General features: G+C 32.0%; 4 protein-coding genes across 4 annotated transcripts; 2 read left to right on the forward strand and 2 right to left on the reverse strand.

Moving 5' to 3' along the window:
• Positions 1–3,204: 3,204 nt before the first annotated feature.
• Positions 3,205–4,680, reverse strand: LOC113521555 (uncharacterized). The gene is made up of 2 exons (XM_026907114.3): positions 4,291–4,680; positions 3,205–3,952 (listed from the first exon to the last, which is right to left on the reverse strand). The coding sequence occupies exons 1-2, from the start codon at positions 4,465–4,467 to the stop codon at positions 3,374–3,376; spliced, it is 756 nt and encodes a 251-aa protein (XP_026762915.2). The 5' UTR covers positions 4,468–4,680; the 3' UTR covers positions 3,205–3,373.
• A 3,322-nt stretch (positions 4,681–8,002) lies between these two features.
• LOC113519966 (SUMO-activating enzyme subunit 2) lies at positions 8,003–12,884 on the forward strand. The gene is made up of 7 exons (XM_052894094.1): positions 8,003–8,273; positions 8,708–8,862; positions 9,159–9,306; positions 9,817–10,311; positions 10,507–10,678; positions 11,508–11,675; positions 11,759–12,884. The coding sequence occupies exons 1-7, from the start codon at positions 8,130–8,132 to the stop codon at positions 12,301–12,303; spliced, it is 1,827 nt and encodes a 608-aa protein (XP_052750054.1). The 5' UTR covers positions 8,003–8,129; the 3' UTR covers positions 12,304–12,884.
• An 830-nt stretch (positions 12,885–13,714) lies between these two features.
• On the reverse strand, positions 13,715–15,486 carry LOC113519988 (phosducin-like protein). Its single transcript, XM_026905248.3, has one exon. It carries the CDS (start codon positions 15,138–15,140, stop codon positions 14,337–14,339), a length of 804 nt encoding a protein of 267 aa, XP_026761049.1. The 5' UTR covers positions 15,141–15,486; the 3' UTR covers positions 13,715–14,336.
• A 633-nt stretch (positions 15,487–16,119) lies between these two features.
• LOC113519964 (proline-, glutamic acid- and leucine-rich protein 1-like) lies at positions 16,120–26,397 on the forward strand. The gene is made up of 13 exons (XM_052894100.1): positions 16,120–16,270; positions 16,356–16,503; positions 17,080–17,200; positions 18,254–18,400; positions 19,802–19,947; positions 20,841–21,002; positions 21,407–21,502; positions 22,485–22,650; positions 23,193–23,311; positions 23,594–23,693; positions 23,995–24,174; positions 24,974–25,152; positions 25,318–26,397. Exons 1-13 carry the CDS (start codon positions 16,267–16,269, stop codon positions 26,231–26,233), a joined length of 2,484 nt encoding a protein of 827 aa, XP_052750060.1. The 5' UTR covers positions 16,120–16,266; the 3' UTR covers positions 26,234–26,397.
• Positions 26,398–27,147: the final 750 nt, after the last annotated feature.

Genomic DNA, 27,147 nt, shown 5'->3' on the forward strand with positions numbered 1-27,147 from the left:
ACTAATTAGAATTCTAAGGTCTTTCCGAGAAGGCAAAATTCAAGCTTAACAAACTTAATATGAGACCAAGATGGGAGTAAGCGTTTACAATTACAAAAGTAATCAACAAAATCGGCGAAGACACCACATAATATATACCTATTAAAACACGTGGAGGTAATAAAATTGCAATAAAACAGACACTAAATCTACGACGTGGCCTAGTATAATATAATAATTATCTACTTTTATTTTACCCAGGAGCATTTTATTTATAACTTTTCAACCGATTTCAAAAAGAATTGGATTCCCAATTCGGTTGTATTTTTTTTTATTTGTTACTTCATAACTCCGTCAGTTGTGAACCGATTTGGAAAATTCTTTTTTTTTTTATTTTATCTGAAAAAATATATTTACAGATTGATCCCATACCAATTTTATCAAAATTGGTTAGGTACAGTTTTTAAAAAAAAATTATCTGTTTTGCCACAATTGTGGAACTCAATCTTAATTATATGTATATACAAATGTGAATCTTGGAATTTTTTGTGCAAAATATATACATACATACACATATTGTTCAATTTCGCCAAGTCAAGTTTCATAAGTCCGCCGTTGTATATTAAATCTTTTAATGTTGGACACATATAAATTATGTACAATAAAGATTTTACAATACAATACAATTGACCAATTTCTTTAGGGGCTTGATATTTTTTTAGTTCATACTTACGGATAAGCAGTACTCATATATCTTTATTTTAAGCCAACAAATACATTTATAACAACAACAATCTGGCTAGCTCCAGCTCATAGGTCACGTAAGCTTTTTATAGATAAGTAGGTATACCAATATACCGAGCACAAATCCTGCCTTAAAATTTTGCAACCTCGCACTGGAACTAAGCCAAATGCAGAGGAACTAATCTAGATTTCTTTGAGAAAGCTCCAAAAGTCTGTACTAATAAGATGACAATAATATTATAAATGTTAAAGTTTTTATCCAAGTTTTTAAAGAGGTGGCAATGCGCGCATTAAAACGCTGGTGTGGCAAGTATACATAAGCTACGGCAACCGTTTACAGTAAGACAAGCCGTATACTTATTTGCCACCATATTAGTATAAAAAAACAAACAAGCTAACGGCCTACTTGATAACAAGTGGTAACCTTTGCATGTAAGGAAAAGAATGAATTGATAATAATGGTGATTAGTAGCCTCATTGCCAACAATATACCCTATCAGGTCGACCTCCTCGGTTTCCCCTGAAAAGCATCGTGTTCTCTTCCAAGTGAATTCATCACGATGGGCTAACTGACTTGCTTTTTCAATCTCACCTATCATCCCTCACCGGTGCCCCGCTAGCGTATACCGTTAGTGCAGGCAGAGTTACTATTCCATTATCATCCATTACAAAAATACCATCGGCTATAAGTAAAACCATTGACATGACAAAATACTCTGTAACGTCTATGGTATCCGTTTATTATGCGTTGAAGATTATGATGAATAGACCACATGCATCTTAACCGCTTAAGCAATAATGCACAAAATTGTCAACACTTTGCTACACTAGTTTTTATCCGCATATTGTTGATTAGTATATACCAATAGAACAGGCGAGAAAGAATTTTATATTTATTTTTACCTATTGCTTACCACATCAGCCGTTAACTGTCCACTGATGAACATAGGCCTCGGTCTGTTGGGAAGTTTTGCTAGTTATTGTGAAATTTAGGAAGCTGGTTGATAACAGCAACTAGGCAATGGTGATTTTTTAAGAGGCGTCCCTCGTCTAAGAGGCTTTGCTCATTGCTCATTGCTCGACCATTAAGTCCCTGTAGTCACCTCTTACAATATCAAAGTAAAGGATAACCCGTTCTATGCCGGGACCACATAGAAACTGCTTATTAATAAGGAAATAAATACCAACACGAACTAGGTATATTTGAACAATAATTAATACGTGATTTTACATGAAAGCTTCGTCTAATGTAAAATCACGTATTACAGCTTATGAAAGACTCGATACATTATCATAAATAAAATTGTTTACATTTTTCATGAAAGGATAATTTACGAAATATATTACTCGCGACTTTGTTGTAACATACATGTAGATATAGCAAAAATAGTGATTGATTCAGCCATTACAGCGCTATAAGGTAACATACAAACAAACTCACTTTCACATTTATAATATTATTTTTATATATTAAAGTCACTTTAGTACGAGTATTTTGATAATATCCACGTAAAATTTTAAATCTAATTTTCACTTTTTAATTACTTAATATGCATATTAAATAAATGAATTACGCACTCGGTTGTAGTAAATTGAAGAATTCACTTGGTTGACTTAAATACTCATAAATGACTAAGTTGCCTGAATTAATGAACATGTACCATTCCATATTATTACGATAAATAAGAGTTCATGCGAAAAATGTTCACCATTACGCCCATGCCATTGCTTTGTAAAGCAAAAATTATGCAGACCTTTTAGACGGTAGTCTAAATGCTCTTAAATGAATATGTATGGGAAAATAACTAACTTAAAACATGTCTGCAGCGAAAAAATATGTGCTGTTGTTGTACTAGTTCTAAATACACATTTTTACATCTTTAGTTTCCGAACGGCAGACCTTTTTTTTATTCGCTTTTTTTTTAGGTATTAAAACTTATTCTTAAACATGAAAAATAAATTTAAATTACAATGCATACATATGCATTGTTCTATTGATATTTGACAATGCTTATATCGTTCTATTAGTATTAAATAATATTATAATTGTTAATTTCTAGCAATGTATATGCAAATGCAATAGGTATGATTTTGCACTATGTATATATATATATATATATATATATATATATATATATATATATATATATATATATATATATATATATATATATATTTTAATATGGGTTTTAATAATTATAACTTTCGTTTATTCCAGGAATATATTTTACAAAACTATTAATGTAACGAATTATTAACACGAACTTCAAAATTTGAAGATAATGAAAAAATATTATCATTTCACTTAAAGATTTAAGATAAAAAAACTTACTAAAAAATTAAAGTTTATCTCTTAACTTTATATTTTAATTTAATAATTTAGCGAAATTACTTTTATATGAATCATCATAAACTAAAATTGTAATAATTTCGACTTAAATTAATTACAAAATTAGTTCGTATTGTTCCTTACAATAAAGATTTCGCTGTGATATCAAATTGAAATTTTAAATTAAGAGAAATGGATCCTCAGAATCGTCGCCTCTATTAACTTCATAATATAACAACAAATACAATTATAAAGCCATTAGATTGTGTTTCAGTATAACCTTGATATATCTTGTAGTGTTTTAAAAATAGTTTTAAAAATTCAGTCCGATGGCAATAATCCATCAGCAATCATCTTCAGCCGCTTAACTTCCTCTCTGGCTCGTCTCTCAGCTTCTTTTTTCTCCTGTTCCACCTTTTCTTCTTGAGCTTTCTTCAATGCCATCGCAGCTAATGTCTTCTGATCCAACTTGAAGAAGTTTATCGGTTCTTTAATATATCTCTCATCTTTATTGTTCATATTTTCTACAAATTTCGGATAGCAGAATCTCCCATCGTCTGCATTATAAGTCTTATCTTTTATAGCTAATTTAATCCAGTCAACGAACTCAATTTCAGTTAATGGCTCTCCCCATGTCATAAGTGCTTCTCTGAGGAGTTCGAAATCTACAGATCCTGTTTCATCATCATCGTGTCCTAATGCAGCAAAAGCTTTAGTAACAGCAAGTTCAAAGTCATCTCCCCAATTCATCTTGGCTTCAATCATGAACAACCACTCGTGATACTCTACAGTGTCGACCAATTCATCCTCTAAAAATAAAGTGAAAAGTTGACGAATTTCTGCACTTTTTGGGTTAAAACCCAGTTTTCGTAACATTAAAGGAATTGCATCTAGGGGAACCTGTGAAAAAATATTTAATACCAATATATAATAACTTTATGTGCAATCAATGAGAAGAAATGACTAAAGAAACACATTCATAACTGAGTATCTTTCACATGTTGAGCTAATAAATAATATTATAAGTATTATATTTACGGCACACTGCTACGAGTATCTTCCATAAGATCAAAAAAAAAATATATAACAATTTCATTTAAGTTACCATTTAAGTATACTGCGTCATCAGATGCAATTTTACGACAATACATCAAGTTTTTCCGAACACTTTTGTCACTAAGATTAGACAGAAAAATATTTGCGTATTTTCTAATGTATTTGTTTAGTTTGATTGTTACCTTATCAATATTCTCTTCATCGTGTGCTTTAAACGTATCCTTAAACTTAACCAGGTCTTCATTAGTGAAGCATACAGGTGGAGGCGGTGGTTTCTTCGGTTTTAGTGGTGGACCCATTAATTTAACTGGCGGAGGGGGTTCTTTACCTTTACCTTTCCCTTTCACTTTGGGAAGCATCTTACTTGATAATTTTAATAATACACTCGGTTATTTACTTGGAAAACCCAAAATATTTAATCTGTTCATAAACTCAATAAAAGATGATCATGTCTCATGAAGAAATTGATGATAGATTTAAATATCCCATTTTGAGGATGGCATGTTTTGACAATCTTTTAATACGCTTCATCGAATTTTGTCATCTAGTAAATTTTGTAAGTAAAAAAGTTCTTAATGCAATAAATGTGCATGATGACGTAGACCAAATAGAATACAATATAATGTGTCATGTCACTACCCTTTATCCTTAAGATGTCGAAAAAGTAATGGCACAAGCACAATACTACAGTTCATGTAAAAAATAACTTGAAATAAAAGTCAATATCGAACCGCTGCACATGGATAGAAACCTTTTATTAGAAATGTGAGGAAAACATCACTTTCGCTTCCATAGTTTTGTTTTTTGGTATTCTTACATAAATGAAATTTCGGTGCTTTCAAATAATTATTATTCTACTGCTTCTAAATCATGAACATCGTACACTGTACGCTCTCCGAAGAAGACGAACTGGATGAAGTCGAAACTATGGTCAGAAACTACGAACAGTAAAAACAGAAAGTAATTTTCAAAAATAATATGACATCTTTGATAGATAGATAGATAATTTATTTGCATAACTTACAGCACACAAACAAAAAACACAAAAGCAATGTGAAAAAAGATAAAAAAGATACATGTACAAAAGATTAAAAATAAAATAAAACCAAAAACAAAATCAGAATGCATAATAAAAATTTTTTTCTTCATGCGTATACCACAGTAATGCAAAATGGCCACAACTCAGCTTTTTGCTTTGCCCTAAAAAGAGCAAAACACTGATATTCTGTTGTGGCCAAAAGTGAGCCGCGAAATGCCACTAAAAAAAAAAATAATAAAAAAGAAAGAAATATAGATCAAATACATAGTGTGCGTTCGTTATACTCGCTATTTAGAAGAAGGGTAGTCAAAAGTAATTTCTATCAGTTTCAAGCACTCAAAACATAATGAATACCTAAATTATACAAATACAACTAGTTACATAAAAGCATATTAAAGAGGCAACACACACATCGCCAAACACATCCCTCCCAGCGCGCGCACAGTATAAACACACACACACACAAATAAATAATACATATGTGTATATGAGTATGCGTATGCTTTGGTTTAACCCTTATTTTTACACATTTATAAATATATCGGTACTCCTTATTGTGCACGCACGCACGCACGTACGCACGCACACACACCCGCACACACGCGCGCGCGCACACACACACACACACATACACACGTGTGTGTGCTCGCTTTCGACACACACTGGAACCTAAAAGGTCGTGTATAGTGCGGTTTCAGAAAAGTTACCTCCCGCGAATATTCAGGCTGTGGAATGAGCTCCTTGCCGAGGTTTTCCCTAGAGACTGCAGTATGGGATTCTTCACAAAAGGTATATAAAGGTTTCTTCAGGGTTGGCAACGCGCACGTATCACCCCTAGTGTTGCATGGGCGGCCATATCACAAAAATGTACTTTTACAGGGTACCTTTAGATGAAGAGGAATATATATAAATAGTTTGAATGGCACGATATTTTTTTCCTTTTTATGTATAATATAAATAGACATTAGAATAGCATCAAGGAAAGAGTTTTTACAATAGGAAGAGACGCGTTCTCAGTAATGGATCGAGTTGATAAAAATATACGCTTTCTTAGTTATTCTTACATAAAAAATTATATTGATCGATTTCTACACCGTAGCTTAAGAATTACTCGAAATCCACCCACGTTACAATTTATATCTTCCCATATTATACTAATAAATGTTAAAGTTAAATTGTCTATTCCACCACATTGGTGAAAGAAAAGGAATTAAAGAGAGGACGAAAAATATACCATCAGTTGCTATTTTTCTCAATTCATAGCAGGCTAGAAAATGTTATACGGACATATAACCCTACCAAATTCATATACAACCTTCTTGCATACTTTCGATATAATCCATGTGTTGAATATATATTTAGTAATGTAAATGAACAAAAATTTTATATACCTACACATTTTCTATACACTAACCTGCTATGAATTGAGTAAAATAGCAACTGATGGTGTATCTTTCGTCCTCTTTTTACTAATTATATTTGCATAAGAAGAAAGGAGGCAACCATATGATTTACAGTTTTTATTTTATCATTTCTTCCATGTAATTCCTTGTTCTTAACACTAGTCTGCTGTGAATTGAGAAAAATAGCAACTGATGGTATATCTTTCGTCCTCTCTTTACTAATTATATTTACATAAGAAGAAAGGAGGCAACCATATGATTTACTGTTTTTATTTTATCATTCCTTCTATGTAATTCCTTGTTCTTAGGTTGAGATTTGCCTAACCTTTTTTCTTATCTTTCATTGTCTAATACAATATTTTTAATGTAAACCCTAACATAAATAAAACAATAATATATACTTGTTCAGAAAATTTTGATATACGTCTCACACAAATACATTCTGTTTTCATAATATGTTAAAACAAAAGGAAAAACGTTTTTGTCTACAAAGGATTTTAAAACTCAAAATGCCTAGGAGTTGAAAACGTTGCTTGTATATTTTTTATTTGCAAATTTAAGTCCTTAATTTTTTTAATGCTTTTGCACTTATGTGAAAGTATATATATTTTTTATTAAATATATTATATATTATCAAAGATTAGGTCTTGTTCTTAGTATATTATTTGTGCATTGTGAGAAGTTTGTAGTACAAATGACAGCTAACATTCTGCTGATAATTTTAACACTAAACACTGTATCAAGAGAGATTTGTTAAGTCGAAATCACTCTATTAGTATATTACTGCAGCGGCCAGCAACTGAGGCATTGATGGACGAATGTTCAAATGTAGGCCGAGGCGTAGCCGAGGCACACATACGTGAGTCTATCAATACTTAGTTGTTCCAAGGCTTGTATTTTTTCAAACAATGCGCGGAAATCAAAAACACAATTTTACTTTTTAAGTTCAATGACGAATAACGAACAATAATAATCTTTCACGGGCCATAATGTTCCTTTATTTTTTTTTTTTCAACAAACAGCTTTCTATTTGCAAGCCAGTTTGAAATTTAAATAAAACCTTGTATTAGTTACCTTGGTAGACATGTTTCGAAATAAAAAGTCATTCCATTTTTAAATTACAGGACAGACATGAGTTAACATAGTAATTTATCTAGCCGCAAAACACGACAAATATGGATTTTCATACAACTTTTGGCGGCCGCTGCCCACATATACGCCAGTACGGCAATTTAGATTTATCTCGAAGAAGATTGTAAAAATAATGCTCACATTTCCAAGCATGTTTGTGAAAATATTTTTTTTATATTCTGTAACTTACAAATAATAAGTTATATTTAAATAAATTATTTATATAATAATATTTGGTGATTTCACGCAATTGTTAATTTTTTAATCTGTCTTTCATATTAAAAAAAAATCGAAGTCCGTAAACCTGGTATTAAATTGGCAACATTACTGACGCCGACTTTTGACAGTTGCTCATGTCATGAGTCCTCGTTTGCAATTTTGTGTGAATTCAATTTATAGAAAAGTCCCCGTTCTTCATAATTAATCACTCAAATTAATTTTCAACAAAATGGTTGCGAGAGTGGCTGGAGTTTTTGATGAAAAATTGACTGAGGCCATTGCCAATTCTAAAATATTGGTGGTTGGCGCCGGTGGCATAGGTTGTGAAATTCTTAAGAATCTCGTACTTACCGGCTTTCCACAAATTGAAATTGTATGTATTATTTATTTTTTTGACTATACTAAGCATAAACATTATTTATATAACAAGTACTGGCCGAAAACATGATTCTTACAGTGTGTGATTTTTGTAAATATCTTCTATGTGACGTCGACTTACGATGCTACTTGCAATTGCGTATCGTATTAAAATTTATCTTTTGAGAACTTCATTTACACTATACTGCTTAGTGGCAGGAAAATGAAAAAAATTCTGCCATTCTTATCAACTGAGTTATATAGTAAAGCTGCTATTAATGATTGCTTGCACATTATTAAAGTTAATATTTAAATAAAGAAAGTTACCAATACACACATAAAAGTGCAGTTAAGCAATATAGCATTAACGCTAATATATCATTAAGACAGCAATTAACATAAATACACAAAGCCTCTTAGAAATAATAACACTTATTAATTTTTTTGCAGATCGATCTTGACACCATTGATGTTAGCAACCTAAACCGACAGTTTTTATTCCACAAGGAGCATGTTGGGAAATCTAAAGCTCAAGTAGCTAAGGACAGTGCTCTCAGTTTCAACCCCAATGTTAACATAATTGCCCATCATGACAGTGTCATCAGGTTTGTAATATTAAATCATCTTCCCATCACTGAACATAGGCTTCTGTCATAGATTGCCATAAGGAACTGTCCCAAATTTCCCAATCAAAATTAATGACATTATCACCTAATATTAACTATGAAAAAATTACAGGCATAAAAAAGGTTCTCCTTTTGAGAGTAGCTAAAACTACTTTATCACTGACAATAATTAGACAAATGCAATTACTTTATTGCTTAATTAATGTATTTACTATAAAATATATATAAAGGCAAATAAATAAATAAACTACATATACTTTTTTTTTCTTTAACAGCAATGATTATGGCGTGAGTTACTTCAAACAGTTCAATATTGTAATGAATGCTCTTGACAACCGTGTGGCACGAAACCATGTGAACAGAATGTGTCTCGCTGCTAATATACCCCTGATTGAAACAGGCACTGCTGGGTATGCTGGACAGGTAATCATTATTATTGTCACAGTTTTATAAGAAAAATAAACTCTAAATGTTTTAGAACTTCTCAATAAAAAAAAGAACAAAATAATAAAGAAATAATGTAGAGTGGTAAGAAATTCTAAAAAGTATTGTATTGTATAATCTTTATTTTTTAATTACAAAAACTGCAAAAATAACTAAGTCATATTGACTAATAAGTGTATAATGTGTTTTACTATACTTAGTACTATTAGTCAAGAATAATTTTGTTTTTGTGGAATATAATAATTAAAAAATAAAACAGACAGTTGCCACTTTCTATCAGATGGACTGTCAGCTTGTTTGCCATTCTAAGTTGCATTGAAAAAACAGGCAAGAAGTAATAGTAATAATTTTTATAAATGATAATTTAGCTTTTTTTTTATTTTATACATTATTATTTTACACACTGAAATCTTTTAAGAATTGTGCGAAACATTGAAAAACAAATTATGCAATAAAGTTAAATTTTACAACCATTACAACTCTCCATAGGTGGAACTCATCAAAAAAGGTCTAACCCAATGCTATGAATGCCAACCAAAAGCACCACAGAAAACCTTCCCTGGGTGCACCATACGTAACACTCCATCTGAACCAATACATTGTATTGTATGGGCCAAACATCTCTTCAACCAATTATTTGGTGAAGAGGACCCTGACCAGGATGTCAGCCCTGATACTGCAGATCCTGAAGCAGCAGGAGAGGCTGGTGCATCTGCATTGTCTTCAGAAAGCAACACAGCAGGCAATGTTGAAAGAAAAAGTACGAGAGCTTGGGCAGCTGAGACGAATTATAATCCAGAAAAACTATTTAGCAAGTTGTTTGGTGATGATATACATTATTTGCTCTCAATGGAGAATTTGTGGAAGAAACGCAGACCACCTACACCCTTGAACTGGAATGCTCTGCCAGGAAAAGATGACACGCCAACGCAACATTCGGGATTGCCAGATCAACGTGTTTGGTCTGTTTATGAGTGTGCACAGGTAAAATATACTTTAGTTCTTATTTATAGAAAACAGTTACTTAAATCATGACTAAATGTACAACAGATATAGGGTATTATACTATATAGCAAAACAAATTATCAAAATCGGTCCAGAATGACCAAAGAATTGCCAAAAATGTTGCATGACCAAACTAATAAAATAATACTGACTGAAAACTATACACATTTTCAGGTATTCGCAGCAAGCTGCGACGCTTTGCAAGCAGATTTGAAACGCCGCCCTGAGGGTGACCACCTCGTGTGGGACAAGGATGAGAAAAGCGCAATGGACTTTGTGACTGCATGTGCTAATATACGTGCACACATATTCAATATACCGCTCAAGTCACGTTTTGAAATTAAATGTAAGAATCCTCTTATAATATATATTACTAACAACCCACCCTGGCTCCACATGTTTTTTTTTTAAATATTGCCCATTTTACACGCCGATAATGTAGCACTTTTAGTAAGATGAGAGAATAGAGCTCCCTACCGAGGTTTTCCTAAGAGACTACAGCATAGGGTTCTTCAAAAGGGGGGAAAAGAAGTTTCTTCAGGATGGGCGACGCGCGCGTAATACCCCTGGTATTGCAGGCATTTATAGGCTACTGTAACCGCTTACCATCAGGTGGGCAGTATGCTTGTTTGCCACCTCAGTGGTATAAAAATATAATTTTTAAAATTAGCTAAATATTTTTTTGAGTTTATCCAATAGTAAACATTACACTCTTCATTATAATGTTATGTAATGAAGTTTAAAAATTTACTGCAAACTGTAAAGAAGCAATCATTAAATAAGTAAAATGTAAGTTGGGCCTAATTTCATCAGGTCTCACTTATGAGGAGAAGGGTCAAAAATCTATCATATGTCTATTTCTAATAATCCCAGAGACTGTGATCCTACATATTTCACAAAGGGTAAAGAAATTAAGGCATATTTATGATTTAACATTTGAAATGAATGTAATTAGAACTAGTATTTAAAAAATTAACAGTTTTCGGATCCTATTGTGAATTACTAAAGTTATTAGACTCTCAAGCTTAGTCATATCTCTGCCAAACTCAAAAACCACGATGGTTTTCAAAATGATAACAACCAAAAGGTTGACCTAACAACTAATACTGCAATAAGGTCCTTAAACCATGTTGCTAATAATTCCTTTCTCCCTGACACTACTATTATCCTCACAGCAATGGCGGGTAACATTATTCCGGCCATAGCAACAGCCAATGCGATCGTAGCCGGCCTGGCAGTGTTGCGCGCGCAGTCAATACTTAGAGGGGACATCGAAGCCTGCTCCAGCGTTTATTTAAGGCCGAAGGTCAACCATCGCGGGCAGTTGTTTGTACCCGAAAAAAGTAAGTTCAGTACAATTCAACTCTATAAATAATATTTTAAGTTTACACAATGTAATTTATTACTCCTTTTTTGTCAATTTCAGCACTCACTCCGCCCAATCCAAAATGCTATGTCTGTGCTCCGAAACCAGAAGTTGGACTCGCCTGCAACCTTAAACAACTCACTCTAAAAGATCTAACAGCAGCATTTAAAGATGGACTCAACATGCAAGCCCCTGATGCAACAGTTGAAGGTAAAGGTCTGGTAGTTTTGTCATCAGAACCTGGTGAAACCGACCACAACAATGACAAAACTCTGGAGGAAATAGGCCTCAATGATGGTTGTGCATTACTGGTTGATGATTTCTTGCAAAATTACGAAGTAAGGGTCAGATTACAACAAGAAGACGATGAAAAATCGTGGCGCCTAGTCACCGACGCTGATGCACCTAAGCTGGGCCCCAAGGAAGAAGAAAAGCCCACAAATGGTTCAAATGGGGCCAATGAACCCAAACCAGGACCTTCACGATCTAGACAGGACAGCGACAGTGACATGGAGATAATAGAAGAAGATGAAGATGGAACAATCGTGAAACCACCAAAACGCAGGCGTACAGAAATGAGCGACGAGGTTGTTGAACTTTGTTAAAGATCGTGTGTGCCTTGCCTATTCCCGCAGGCTATATATTAGTGACGTCGAAGTATCAATAATGTACAATTTGTTCGATGGGAATTTTGAATGCATATGCATCTTATGAGAAAGTAAATTAACTGCAAAGCTATGTCATGTCAATCAGGAAAGATTTATTGGGACATCACTCTGGGTAATGAAAATTTAAATTTCAAAAACAGAATTGCAGTCAGTACATGAAGATGATTAAATTTTGCTAAGTTGTTAATATAAATAAACAACTACTGCGGCATCATTACTTTATATAGAGCTGGTGTTCCCGAAACAAATTTTGGAAAAGATTTCTCAAATGTAGTCCTAATTTAACAGTAATTTTCTGTAATTGAGTAAACTGATATAGTTTACTTATTATATCAACATTATTGATAATGTATTTTCTAGAGTATGTGAACTTGTATGAAACAAGAGATAATCCAAGTATATTTTGTAGTTTTCTTAATTCATAGGAATGATGATCTTTATAAGAACAGCATATTTACACTAGTAAGTTTTAATGACTAAGTATCAGAATTTTGCAAATATATGTCTCATAAATAAGCTATTAGAGTTTTTGTCTTTCTCACTCGAAAATTGAATAACCATGAAATAAAGATTTCCCTATTGCTCAATAATTTATGACATAAAGATACAATTCATTATATCCCATATATTTCAATGGGTATTTTAAGGGAAAATTGTCATTTATTGACGTATTAGTAATTACCTAGTGTTTTTATGACGAATCTATATATGTATTGTTTGTCTTCATGACTAAATACCTAATTTTGATAAAATTTTGTGATGGGGTTTTTAAAAGTGATACAGTCATACGATTCGCCTGATGGATAAAAAGTAATTATCATAGACTCACAAAACATATTTACTGTCTATGTATAATATAAAGTACTCTTTGCTTACCCTAAGGAAAGTCTTTAATCATTACAAAATTCATTTCTTTTCGAAATACTAATTAATTGGTGCATTCCAAAACACGATTATTTACAAAAGTAAGTTTTGCACTGTATCCAACCATTAAGCTTCCCTGTCTCTGATGAACAATTAGATAGTCATGTAATATGGTGATAAACATCATATCAAACAATTGTACAACCAAAAGAATATAGAGTGGCAGCCTTCTCAAACCAAATATTTGATGCCACTTTTTCCTAGAAACAACAGCAGTATTCATTATTGTATAATAATGAATACTGCTGTTGTTTAACATTGATGTAAAAAAAGTATGGAAAGTAAGAAAATTAAAACAAATTTATTTCAAGTAATTTTAATTTCATTTTGAAACTTATAAGAGGTAGTTAATGAGTTTTTTAAACATTATGAATACCTTCATTCATGTAAAAAAAAGTATGGAAAGTAAGAAAATTAAAACAAATTTATTTCAAATAATTTTAATTTCATTTTGAAACTTATAAGAGGTAGTTAATGAGTTTTTTAAACATTACGATGGTATGGTTCAATGTAAAAAATTTCAACAAAACCACAGACAAGTTTTTATTACACAAGCTGGTCCCTTGCACAAGCTATATTGTACTAAAATCATGCCAGAGATAATTGAGAAGACAATAACATAATGTAGGGATATAATCAGATCATAGTACAAATAAAAAAAAACATTCATCAAATTATTTGATTTGTTGTTAGGTCATTTCATTTAGTGTTTCTGTGATAATTTCAGCAAAACTTAATTACCTTTAAAAAAGAAGAAAACAAAACTAATTTTACTATTCATTTCATACCTACAGCCTCAAAAATTATAGTTAAGTTTATAGTTAAAACTTCTACTTATTAAAAATATTATATTTTAAATGCCTCCAACCAATCAGACACACATCTTAAGTAAAATATGGCAGTACATACAGTATTTAAAACTTGATTGAATCACATTATTCATGAAATTTTTTGTGAACATTTTCCCTTATCTAATTAATTCTAAAATAATTATCAATAAAGTTGTTAAGTTAGTTTTATAAAGGAAATAGTTTTGAAAAAAAAAATTACTTTTCTGGTAACATTCCATATTCTATAAGGTAGCGCTCAATGTCTGTCGCAAAAAAATCATTGCCAAGCTCAGTAGCCAGCTGAATAAAGTTACCAATAATTTGACCAGCTTTATATACCAGCAATGCAGGTGTACCTTCCACACGGAAATGCCTGCTGAGGCCTGTTATATCTGCTGATATCCGGCAGAACTTCATTGTTGGGTAATCAACTGCCAAAACATTCAGACAACCATCCATTGTCTCGCATGCAACATTATTGCTGTATATATGAATAACAACAGTCACTTTGGGATCTTCTTTATCAATAGCATTCAAAAACTCCTCTTGGCTCTTTAATGTAACAACTTTACCAAATTTAGGAGTTTTCTGTAACTGTGACATCAACTCCTGCATTCTCTGCTGCTGGTATTTCATTAGAAAACCTTCATCAATTAACTCATTTAATTCATCTTCCAATTCGTCAGTTTCTTTAACTTGTTCTTCTTCTCTTTGTGTTCTGACAGACATAGTGAGTTTTTTCGCGAGTGCAATCCGTTCTTTTTCCAGTTCTGCCCGATTTTCCGCCTCTAACTGTTTGAATCTTCTCCAATCTTCCAAAACGCCTTTGGGCCCAGTATTACTAGCAGAACCCGTCCAGTTATTAATAGACGGCTGCTCAGCACAAACCTCGGGCTTAGGAGGATTGCCTTCCTCATCGCCGCTTCGACTATCTTCATAATCAGATTCGCCTTCATCTTCACTACTGCTACAATAGTTGTGTAATTTCTCGCCCAATATTTTATCATCCAATGTAGCCATCGTGCTTAATAATAATAAAAATCACTAACGCGATGCACAAATTATATGATTAAAATTAAAAAGAGGCTTTAACTTACAAACTCTCTACAGATATTTATTTAAAGAGCAAGTATATTATTGTTCGCATTAATAGCAACAATAACTGGCAAATTTAAAGAGGATGTAATTAAGCGTTATGACGAATCTTCTAAATGAATATGGTAAGTAGTAAATAAAGTTAACTATATAAGTAAAGTAATTGAAATTAATAAATGAAACTACACACCAGCAAAACCGAAAACTCACTAATTAATTATACATATATACACACACACACAACAGAGATGAATAGATATCTGTATAATGTCTGACGTTTGTTTGACAAATACGTACCGCACGTGGCTGTAAGTAAATAAGTAGGAAACGCCCTCTATATTAGATATGCGTTACCATGGATAGATACCTATCCATGGTAACGCATGTGTTTGGCTGCATAGATTACAAGGCTCACCATTTACAGACACGGTTACACATAATAATATACTACTAATTATACGGTCTATATTTACTAATCCGCCGTATTTGTCACTGATCACAAATTCGTAAATTATTCCAAATACCTATTTACTTGCAAATTAAAGATTTGCTTTATCTTTTTCATCTAGCAAACGCTTCATTGTAGAAGTGGGAAATATATTGCAATATCTATATACTTGTCCAACAACGAATATGACGTCTGTTATCCAAAAAATAATATTGAATAACATATTCGAAAATAAATATCCGACCGATATGGACGATATCGAAATAGGTGATGACCTTTTTTTTACGGTCAATATCCAAAGGAACCCAATATATATGTAGATATCGAATCGGTATCCATAATACCCATGCCTACTTCTTTGCCAAAAGCACAAGAGACGTTTATGATTATAATATAGACAAATATGACCGTTAATGATCATAAGAACTATTAATTTTCTATGACTTCTTGTTTTTGTTTTTTACAAAGGCAACCCATCACGTCATGTCACTTGTGTCATTTTCGAATTTTTAAGTTCGCAATGTTCTCATGTTTTTCTAGGTTATTTTAACCTGTTTATTTACATATAAATTCTCATTAAATTAATCTAATTAAACAATAACAATGAGTAAGTGTGGCTATTAAATAATTAAATTCAATTAAAAATTTATCTGATACGTATTTTTGTATATAATGATTATAAAAATTTACAGATCAAATATTGAATAAAGTTCGCGATGTAGACCCTAATAATAGTGAAGCAGTGAAGGAAACCTTGACTGGCTTCTTTCAGAAGCTCGACAAACATACTGAGGCGGATTCTATTAGATGGCTTCGTGCGTTAGAAAGTATAATCAACCGGTATTGTAACCTATAACAACTTATAAAATATTTAGTTTTAAAACTTCACTCCTCTATATTATACATCAAACATGTTTTATACAATTCCTGACAATTGTATGTCTTTTTCCTGTCAGTAGAAAATATTCGGAATGACTGTAAATAATATCAATATGTTAAGTTACAGCTTTTACCTGCTTCATCTGTATGGTTGTAATATCTTAATCAACTGAAATAAAATGTAGTCTATGTCTTTCTCTATCCCAAACAGTACTTGTTTATCTAATTTTGTGGCTATTTATTATGCTGTTAAAGTGCCAAGAGATAACAAATAATAGTTAAAACAAATATGTAAATGAAACTAGCTTTTACTTGTAATTGCATCCTTGTAACTAAGACGTAACTGGGATATATTTACTGACCAGGATAATAAGTAGTCTATGTCCTCTATCCTTTATAGTACTTGTATGTAACAAATACACTTTAATAGTTATAATCTTAGTAAGACAATGAAGACAATGTAAAGAATAAATTGTTACACTATTCATAACAGCTCAAAACAATAAAGCAATTATTATATCCTGTTATTTATTTTAGGTTCCCAAAGTACTGTATGTCACATAGAAACACAATAGAAAATGTTTTGATGGATTTTTTGGACTCTAATCATTATTATAATGTAATTGAAGCTGCTAAATGTGCACATGTATTACAGCAAGTAAGTCCAAATGTTTATAACATTTATTTTTAATAAAGCAAAAGTATATAATTACTTTCGCTCTATGGAAGTTAATTATGTATTTTTACATTGTGAAATATAATATGTATGTTACTATGATTGCAAGGCCCTTATTTATAATTGGTAGAAAAACACAAATTTATGTACTTTTTAAAATTTATTAAAAATATAAGGATACTAATGGAATCGAAACATAGTCCTACACAATTGTCTGTATACAAAAGTTTCAAAATACTTAGCAAGCTATGGAGAGGGCTATGCTTGGCTGCATGATATGCTACAAAATACCAAAGTCACTGATATAGTCCGAAGAATAAACAAACTGAAATGGGAATGAGCTGTGTACATGGCTTGAAGAACCAACAACCAATGGGGAAGAAAGGTTCTTCAGTGATTACCCCGTACAGGTTAACACAGCCTAAAATGACTCCCCCACTAGATGAAGTGATGACTTTAAGTATATTGCAGGGTATCTGGATGCTGAACTGTTCTTTATGGCAGTCTATGGAGGATGCCTATGTTCAGCAATGGACAGATAAGGATACTTTGTATTCGTCTATATTTACCTCAATAGATTTCTATAGAGTCTTTTAGAAAAATGGATATAACAGAATAACAACTGCACCTTATGGCAACCTCATAGTTATCTTATTATGTAGCAGTTTGCTATATATTGTATTTGTAACCAAAATGTATTTGTTATTTTCAACACGATTGATCTCCCACTATCTTATAAATTTTCTTTCATCTTGATGGTTTATCATTTATAGAAATTTATAAATGAATTATATAATTTGTTTATTTATTTACTCTTTATTGCACCACTTGAAGAATAGTACAAGGATAAATATATATTACACTTATGGAGTACAAAAGACCATCTTATCGCTAAAGCAATCTCTTAAAAAAAAGATGGTAGCTATTTGGTGCAAGAATCGTATCATATTTATTTTTTTAATTAATTGTGTAATTTAATGCATTATATGTTACATTGTTCTTGCATTTATTTAATTTTTTTAATACAACCCATAGGTACGTCCCACTCAGGAAAAAGGTGCTACACCAAAAAGTAGTTGGCGAGATCAAATGCAGGCATTGTGCAGTGCAGCATATAAACTAGTTGATTCAATATTTCCAAATGTTGTGGACATATATGGAAACAATGAGAGCTGTGATGATGTAAGTTTCTAATTTATCTAACTGCTCTGTATTTTTGTTGGAATGAATCTGAATTTTTTATTACTCATAGTGACTCTAAATAAATAATTTATATATATGAATCTAGACATATTTGATAGTGCACTCATAAAGAGTTGATAATCACATCTATACTAAATTAACTAAGTTACTAGAACTACTAAACTAACAAAGTAAAAGTAACAAATATAGGGATTCCAGCAGTCTCTATTACTTGTGAATATTAACATATATATATATATAAGCCACCCCTTCCTATCCCGTGGGTGTCGAGCCAACTAAGGGAGGTTGAAGGATAGACAGCAGCATTCCTCTTAAAACATCTCTAAAACTTGACTGCGATTGCCAATCTGGCAAAACTTCACAAGGGGGAGGCTTATGTTCAGCAGTAGACAGTTAAAGGCTGATATAATGATTAATCTATATGATGCTAGAGAATTATATAAATATAACAAACATATTAGAATTAAGTAACATAAGTATTAGCTCTACCACTATTCAAAGCATTAAATGCTTTAGCACAGAAATCCAGCACTGCATTCTCTTGTGCAAAGATTCTGTGGTTCAAATACAAACCGATATGACACTGATAAAGACAAAGAGAGTACCAGTAGAAATGCCATCTCTGCATGTACTACTTTATAACAAAGTATTATAAATATTTAGAAATATTTATAATACTTTGTTATGAAAACTGGAGATTTTGTTATAAAATATACCAGTCTCCAGTTCTCATAACTAATCGGACTATATTTATTGAATTTTATCCTTGATCTTGATCTATACAGATAAGTTTCCATACTGTAATTGAATATTGATCGACCAATATCCAATTACAGTATGTAAACCTTAGAACATTTTTTCCATCTTTGAACATTATTAAACTGGATATATGTGATGAATAAATAAATAAATATGTCTTTTTATAAAATAACTATTGGTATCACTGCACAATGCACAACACGCACAATAAACTACATTTTACCAGAGGGAGACTTTGTACAAAAGTCGATTGCAGTTGTGTTTGCATGGCTGTGTTTCGGTTTGAAGGGTGGGATATGGCATGAATTTAGTGGGTACAGAGGAATAACACCTGAGTCCTCAGGAATAGCAACGCATGGGGGGTATCATGGGCGAAACAGTATACTTTGTTATGTCCATGGTACTGCTCATGTCTATAGGCGACGGTTACCATTTTCCATCAGGTGGGCCGTCGGCTTGTTTGCCATTCTAAGTTGTATAAAAAAAAAAAAACATTTCTCTAATGTATTACTACATTACTGAAGTATGCAACTTTTTTAAACTTAACTGTTGAAAACATTTTAAAATTATCTCCAAATACAGACATACAATTTAATTTATGTATGACTATTTTTGTTACAGAAACAAAACACATTAAGTAACTCTCCACTACATTTGGCGCTGCAAAATATTGACAAAGTAAAACAACAGGAGAAGAATGTATCAAAGAGATCTATACTTTTCACGAGGCTTAAAAATATATTAGTTTTTATTCAGGCAATGCTTGTGTTAGTATTATTTTAATAACTACATTATCTTACTAATATAATAAAATTGTAACTAGATTATGTCTGGAATGTTCAGGGTTTTTTTTTTAATGCGTGATAATGGAATGGTAACCCTGCCTGTGCTATCAATATACGCTGGCGAGGCACCAGTGATAGATGATAGGTGACGATGAAAACAGGTCAGTTAGCCCATCGTGACGAATTCCACTATGATTAACCACAATGGTTTCCAGGGGAAACCGCGTAGAGGTCGACCTAACAGGGTATATTGCTAGCAATGGGTCAATTAGACCCCATTACAGACAATCCCTTTCCCCCCTAAGTGTTCAGAGTTGGAGTTGATACAAATGAAAGGTTGTATACTTGGTAATTCATTTTGTAATACGAAAAAAATATATAGAGACGACTGTATGCATATCTTGGATGTCAAGGTAAAGGTAAAGTCGGTAATCCCGCGCGTTACTTCCCCGTCCCGCTTGTGCATCTATGTACTTGATGGATAAACAGATTATATTTAAGAAATATTCATATTAATAAAAGCAATTCAACCCAAAAAATATTTTGTTATAAATTTTATCTGTCTCTGTGTGTGTGTGTGTGTTTGTGCCAGCATCACGCAAAAACTACCAAATTGAATATAGTTTCGCAATTGTACTTCTGAAGGTCTAACTTAAAATCTGGTACATGTTCTCTCATAATATGCCATCTAGAAGTATTCTCTTTTATTGAATTTCCTACCAAATATAAATGAAAAAAAAAATAATAAAAATCCATTTCGGAGGAGTGCAACTGTGTGATATTTTTGTATATATCCTAATTAAATTCCAGTTCTTTATTTAAAACTGTGTACTTGATGTCAATGTTTAATCTTGCTTTTTTTTTAAACCTTACAGAGAAATATATCCAGTAGCCAAACCAATTCAGCCACAGATAATTCTAAAAGTAATTGTGCGAATCTTAAGTGTGACAAGTATTAAGCAACCGAATGAGTTTGCAGCCAACATAGCCACAACCAAGACATACGCTCTAAGGACTTTGGACGCTTTAATTGCATGGTATGTGTCATCAAATTTTTCACTTAGAAACTACTTTAGAATAAGTATTATAATTAGCGAATTCATGTATATATTTCAATTATACTAGAGGTCGCCCCATGGTCGAAATTCGACCATAACATATATTGTAATAAATGAATTTATAATGGTTAAAACTTTTGTCAAACAACATTTAGTAAGACTATAGATAAATAATATTAAAAACAAATAATATTAATCTATTCTCAATTTGACCACAGACTTTAACAATAAACAAAACAGTATATGTATATGCATGTGTGTATCAAATACATAGAAATATGTATATATTTTTTTTTTATTGATTTAATGTATTTTTATGCATAATTTACTGATATTACTCATGCCTACAATATATTCTAATCTGTAAACTATTTTTTTTTCAGTCTGAATTCAAACCTAATACCATTTTCTGCCCTAGTCATTAGAGCCATTATGCAAACACTTAAATGGAGCACAGAGAATCCGTATAAAGAAGCAAGGTAATTATAACTCTTACAATAGTAATTAATACTCCTTTTTCATCCTGAGTTTACTGCAAGAGAACATATACAGAGTTAAACTCACTTACTTATACAGAGTTAATCTTTGTTCAATATAACTTATAACAATATAACTTTTTATGAACAATAAAATATAAATAAATAGTGAAAAGTAGGTGGTCATGGATAATATAGAAAAATTTTACTTTTTCTTATACCACGAAGGTAGCAAACAAATATACAGCCCGTCTTATGATAAACTAGGTATGGCACTTGAAAAACCCCATACTGTAGACTTTAGGGAAAACTTCGGCTGGGAGATCATTATACAGCCTGAACGTACACGAAAAAAAATTCTTTGAAACCGCAGTGTACGTGACCATTTAGGTTCAAGCGTGTGAGGATAAAACCCCTGTCGATGGCGAGCGATGCAAAGATAAAAGGTGGCTATCATTATAACCAAATTTTTCAAAACACAATCCGTTATACAAGCGAATATAAACTGTATATATAATAAAATAAACTAGCTTTTTACCCGCTACTTCATACACGTAAATGTTAGAAGTAGGAAAACAAATGGACTAAACCACTATTAGATGGTATATCGAGATAAATCATACCAGATTTTAAGTTAAACCTTCAGAAATACAACTGTGAAAAGCGTATTTAATTTGAGACAGTAGTTTTTGTGTAAAGCCGAAAAAAATATACAAACAGACAAACAAAATTGCCAAAAAAATTGTTTAGGCTTCTACAGAGCAATACTTAAAATCCCTCATATAATTTTTTCTCAAATATCTCCCAAATACAGACTTAGGCCCGATACAATTTTACTGTATTAGTAAAAATGCTTTAACACTTTTCTAATTTCCTTTAAAGCTGTACTTAACTATTAAACATCTCGTACTGTTTTCCTTTCAAATAAAATCGGAAAATTTCACTTCAAAATTTTCCACTTAATTTTTATAACTTTTTGATATAGCCAAGTCCGCTGCGCAGCGTACAACAGTTTCTCCAAATGGTTGACTGTACTGCACACACAACGCATCGCAAACGAAAGGCGAGGCGGCGGTGGCAGCTGGGATGACGAGCTCACCTCATACATACTCGCCGATATCACACCACAGCGACATCTGGTTCAGCTTACTGTGAGTCAACGTCAAATGAAAAGCATCTACATATATTATAATTATATAAATATACATACTTGACTTTTAAATATATACACTTGTTATACTACAGTAAATTTCCACTTTCCAATCCACTTTGGGGTGGGGGAAAAGGATTGTAAGTAATGAAGACTGAGAATCCCATTGCTAGCAATATATCCAACCAGGTCGACCTCCTCGCGGTTCTCCTTGGAAACTATCATGATTAATTCCTGATGAATTCATCATGATGGACTAACTAGCCTGTTTTCATTCTCATCTATCACCCTTCACTGGTGCTCCGCCAGCGTATCCCATTAGCGCAGGCGGGGTTACCATACCATTTTCACCCATCAAAAAAAAATCCACTTTGGGTTTGCTAGAAGAGAACTCTTTAACAGTTAAGCTCGCCTTTGTACATTTACTTACCTCTATCATATTTTTATGTTTTATCAGAGTGTACAATAAAGTATAAATTAATTAAAAAAAAATTAAAAAAGTGTCCTTCCTATCTATTAATAATATAACTTAATTGCTATTAGATGTCGTCGCAATCAACGAAGCATTTGAGCAAGAAAGCGAAAAGGAAATTAGCGAATTCAATGCTAGAGAAAAGTACAATAGCATCACATGCACCGGGAGAGAAAAACAAAATAGCTGTGTAAGTCATTTTTATATTATTATTATTATTTTTGTTGAAGTTCTTCTGAATTTGATTTATCGTATGTATTATTTTATACCGCATCATAAAAACACATTTGAAATAATGTTGTTTTGTTTTGAAAAGTTTTTTATTTATCATATTTTATTAAAAATATATTGATACATTTCAGTGTACGTTGGCCTCGAATTTACAATCAGCCAATAAATCGTTTGGCAAGTAATATGCACTCATTCAAACATTTAGCATTTAAATTTATTTAAAAAAGAAATATTGTTTCAGATCTGAAGAAACAAATGACGAAGTGGCAATTGCAGCATTAGAATGCGCTGAATTATTCCTCACTGTTTGTGGGATATTTTTGAAATCCTCCATTCATAAAGTAAGCAACTAATAAAATCGAATAATTTATTTCCTATAACTCCTATAACAATCGATTTGAAAAAAATAGAAGATTCTCAACTCAATATTTTCATTGATTTCAATAACTCTTTTTATAATATTTGTTTGGTAGTTTTATACAAATATTAATTTGTTTTTACTCAATTAAATTAAATGTGTGTATTGTTACTGCACAGTTGTGCTTAAAAAATAATTCTCAGATTAATTGCCAATTGTCAATATGACTTAAATATTTATTTACCCGTATATATGTTAATGTATTTGTTATGGCATGTTTACAGCTGTTCCAAGAGCGATTAGTCCGCGAATGCTACACCATCAATAGTTATTCCAGTGAACGCACTATAGCGCTGCTTCGCGCGCTGGAAGCGGCCCGCAAATCCACCGGTCCATCAGTACCGCCACCGACACAGTACTGTCTACACCTTTACAGCAATATGGTCAATTCACAACAGCCAGAGGTAAATAATAATTATATACACGGTGTAAGAGACAAGTTGGTAAAAAAAGAAACAGTGAATTCAGACCATTATTCCAAACTGAAAACCAGTGACATTCTCTCTGGAGTTTTCTTGCTTTTTTTTTTCATTTAAAATCATATAATTTAAGGTATTATGTCATAATAGAAATAAATAATAATATTTTATAGTGTAATATACGTATGAAAATCTTACCGCGAATTGCGGAATCGGCTGTGTAAGATCAACGCCACAAGCTTACAGAAACTACCTACGAAGAAGCGCTATTGAGCGTGCGGTGTAGGTATCATGTGTCGTATGGATTATAAAATTTCAAATACATTGCGCGGTGTCAAAAGTAAGAATCGGTAATTTGATGTAGTACATTTCCGGTGGGAAAATAATCTGCTATTTGATTGAGACCATTCATCTAAATCGGCTGTTTTCGTTTTGGCCAACCTATCCTTTATTATTCCACCCTGTATATGTATAACAAAAGCTCTGAAATATGACTCATAGATATGAATCAGATATTGCTGATCAAGTAATTGAACTTGAAGCTGATTATACTGCAGTAAATTTTGAAATTACAATTGAACAAATTAGTGCTGCAAATGAAATTATAAAACTAGTTTTTTCATCGAAATTTACTAGAAATATTTGATGACGAACATTGGCTACTTAAGAATAAATACATAATTTGAAGATTCTATGCATTCCACTTGATGAAGGTTTACCGTCATTGATTAAAAATCTTCGCGTGTTTGTGTATCAGTAACTAATATACCTATTTATTTAACAGGTTTCCAAATTTTGCTCTCAAGCTCTACTGGACATTCGACTACACCTCCACTGTTCACCGCCTTCGTTTAATTTTGCCGTAGCGGTTTCAGAAGATAAACAGAATAAAGTAGACAACAAGAGAAAAAAGATGTCAGAAAGAAACAGAGCTCAATTGGAAGCTTTGTTAGGTGCAAATATGTGAGTATTTTCTGAAGAGACAATTTTATTACTAGTATATTTATTAACAGTAATTTTTTGTTATATATAACCTTTTATCTCAAATATTAATCCTGTATCATAATTAAGAATCATTACTCTTTTAATATGTCCCTTAAAATAAAAATATCAAATTTTAATTTACAGGATGCCTTCAGAAAATTCAGACAGTGTTATAACCATACCAGACGAACCTTCTAAGAAGAAACCACGTTTAGAAGAAGATATTACTACTTTAAGCAGTGATTCTGTAAGCTCAGTGGAGATAAGTGATGAATCAGATGAAGATAATGTTATTGAAGTGATAAATGTAGAAATGAATAAAGGAAGTAATGAAAAAATTAATGAAGATGAAGAAATGAACAAAATGCAAATTCAGTTGCAAAATGAACCAGTAAAACCGACCTTTATTGATGAAGGCTCTGAAGATCTAGTAGAGAAACCTAAAAGTAATGCAATCACTGAGCAAGTAGTAAATGAGTCAAATAAACTTGTAAGTAATCCAAACATCATAGAACAAGAAAAGGAAATTGAACCTGATTCTACGGCAGTAAATATCGATGTTATTGTTGAACAAAATAATATTGCCATTGAAGTAGATACAACAAACATATATGAAGCCAAAACACAATTGCCCCTTAATATATCTAATGAAACAACAGATGGGGAAGAAATGGCGCTTTCTATTGAAGTAGCTTATGATTTGCCATATTCTGATAAAAAGGTTCCAGTATTAGGAAAAATGGACGACGAAAATCTACCAAGCACAAATGATACAGATGATATACAAATAACATGTGGACAAGTAGCCAAATGTTCTCAAGAGGCAGAAACGGAAAAATGCAAGATTGATCAGAATCAATCATCTCATCAGAATGAGAAAATCGATGAACCACCTAAAGTTAACGGTTTTAAATCACCAAAAAAAGTTATAAATGATAATACCTCGGTTGAAACAGAAAATATAATTAATAAAGTTGCAGCTAATAAAGAAGTATCAGTTGAAGATATGTTGGCCGATTTTGTTGATGAAGTTAACGACGAAAGTAATTGCATTAATTAATTAATATAATTTTATGAAGCTTAATTTTTGCATTGGTGCCAAGTTGTAATAAGTAAGGACATATATTTTTAAACCATATAAAGTGAATCTATGATTTCAAATGCTGATAAACTTTTATTGTTTGTTATAAAAGCAATTCATTTAATAAAATTCTGCTTTCGAATTATAAACAATTCTGTTTATTTAAAAAAGTAACTAACTACCCATAAACTTTATACTATAGATTTTTCTTAAATTTTTAATACTACTCTAGACTCCCTAGTAATATAGATCGAACGAACGATCTCCGACAAACGGGACCATTTACGAACTAGTCATAAAAGACAGGACTTATTATATTAGTTCATAATTTTATAACTTTAATCACCCTTCAGAAAAAATAGTACAGCATCACAATGCTTCTTAATCGTATTTAGATAATACAAAACATGTCAAAATATCCTTCAAGTATTCTGAAATTTTTAATTATAGCAATTGCAGCTAAAGAAAATCACCTACAAGATGACCAAAATAAGTCGCTGCTGTTTATTGTCACTTGTAAAATAGAAATTTATCCAGACTGGTTTGTATTTTTTTTTTTAATGAATGATAATGGAATGGTAACTCCATCTGCGTTAACAGTAAACGTTGACGGGACACCAGTGAGAGATGATAGGTGAAAATAAAAAGGCATGTCAGTTAGCCCATCGTGGTGAATATATCTTGAATTCAGCACGATGGTTTCCAGGGGGAACTATGTGGAGGTCGACCTGACAGGCTATACTGCTAATAATGGGATTGGTAGTCCGCATTACTAACAATATCTTTCCTCCCTGATCTGTTTGTTTCGTCTTCTTTCCTATCTAGGTATGTAGAGTAATTTCTTTGGTATGTAGATAGTATTGGGTAGGTAATAAATATATTCTTAGATTAGT

This window comes from Galleria mellonella, unplaced genomic scaffold (assembly GCF_026898425.1).
Source record: "Galleria mellonella isolate WM207_F2 unplaced genomic scaffold, CSIRO_AGI_GalMel_v1 utg19, whole genome shotgun sequence".
Lineage (NCBI taxonomy): Eukaryota > Metazoa > Arthropoda > Insecta > Lepidoptera > Pyralidae > Galleria > Galleria mellonella.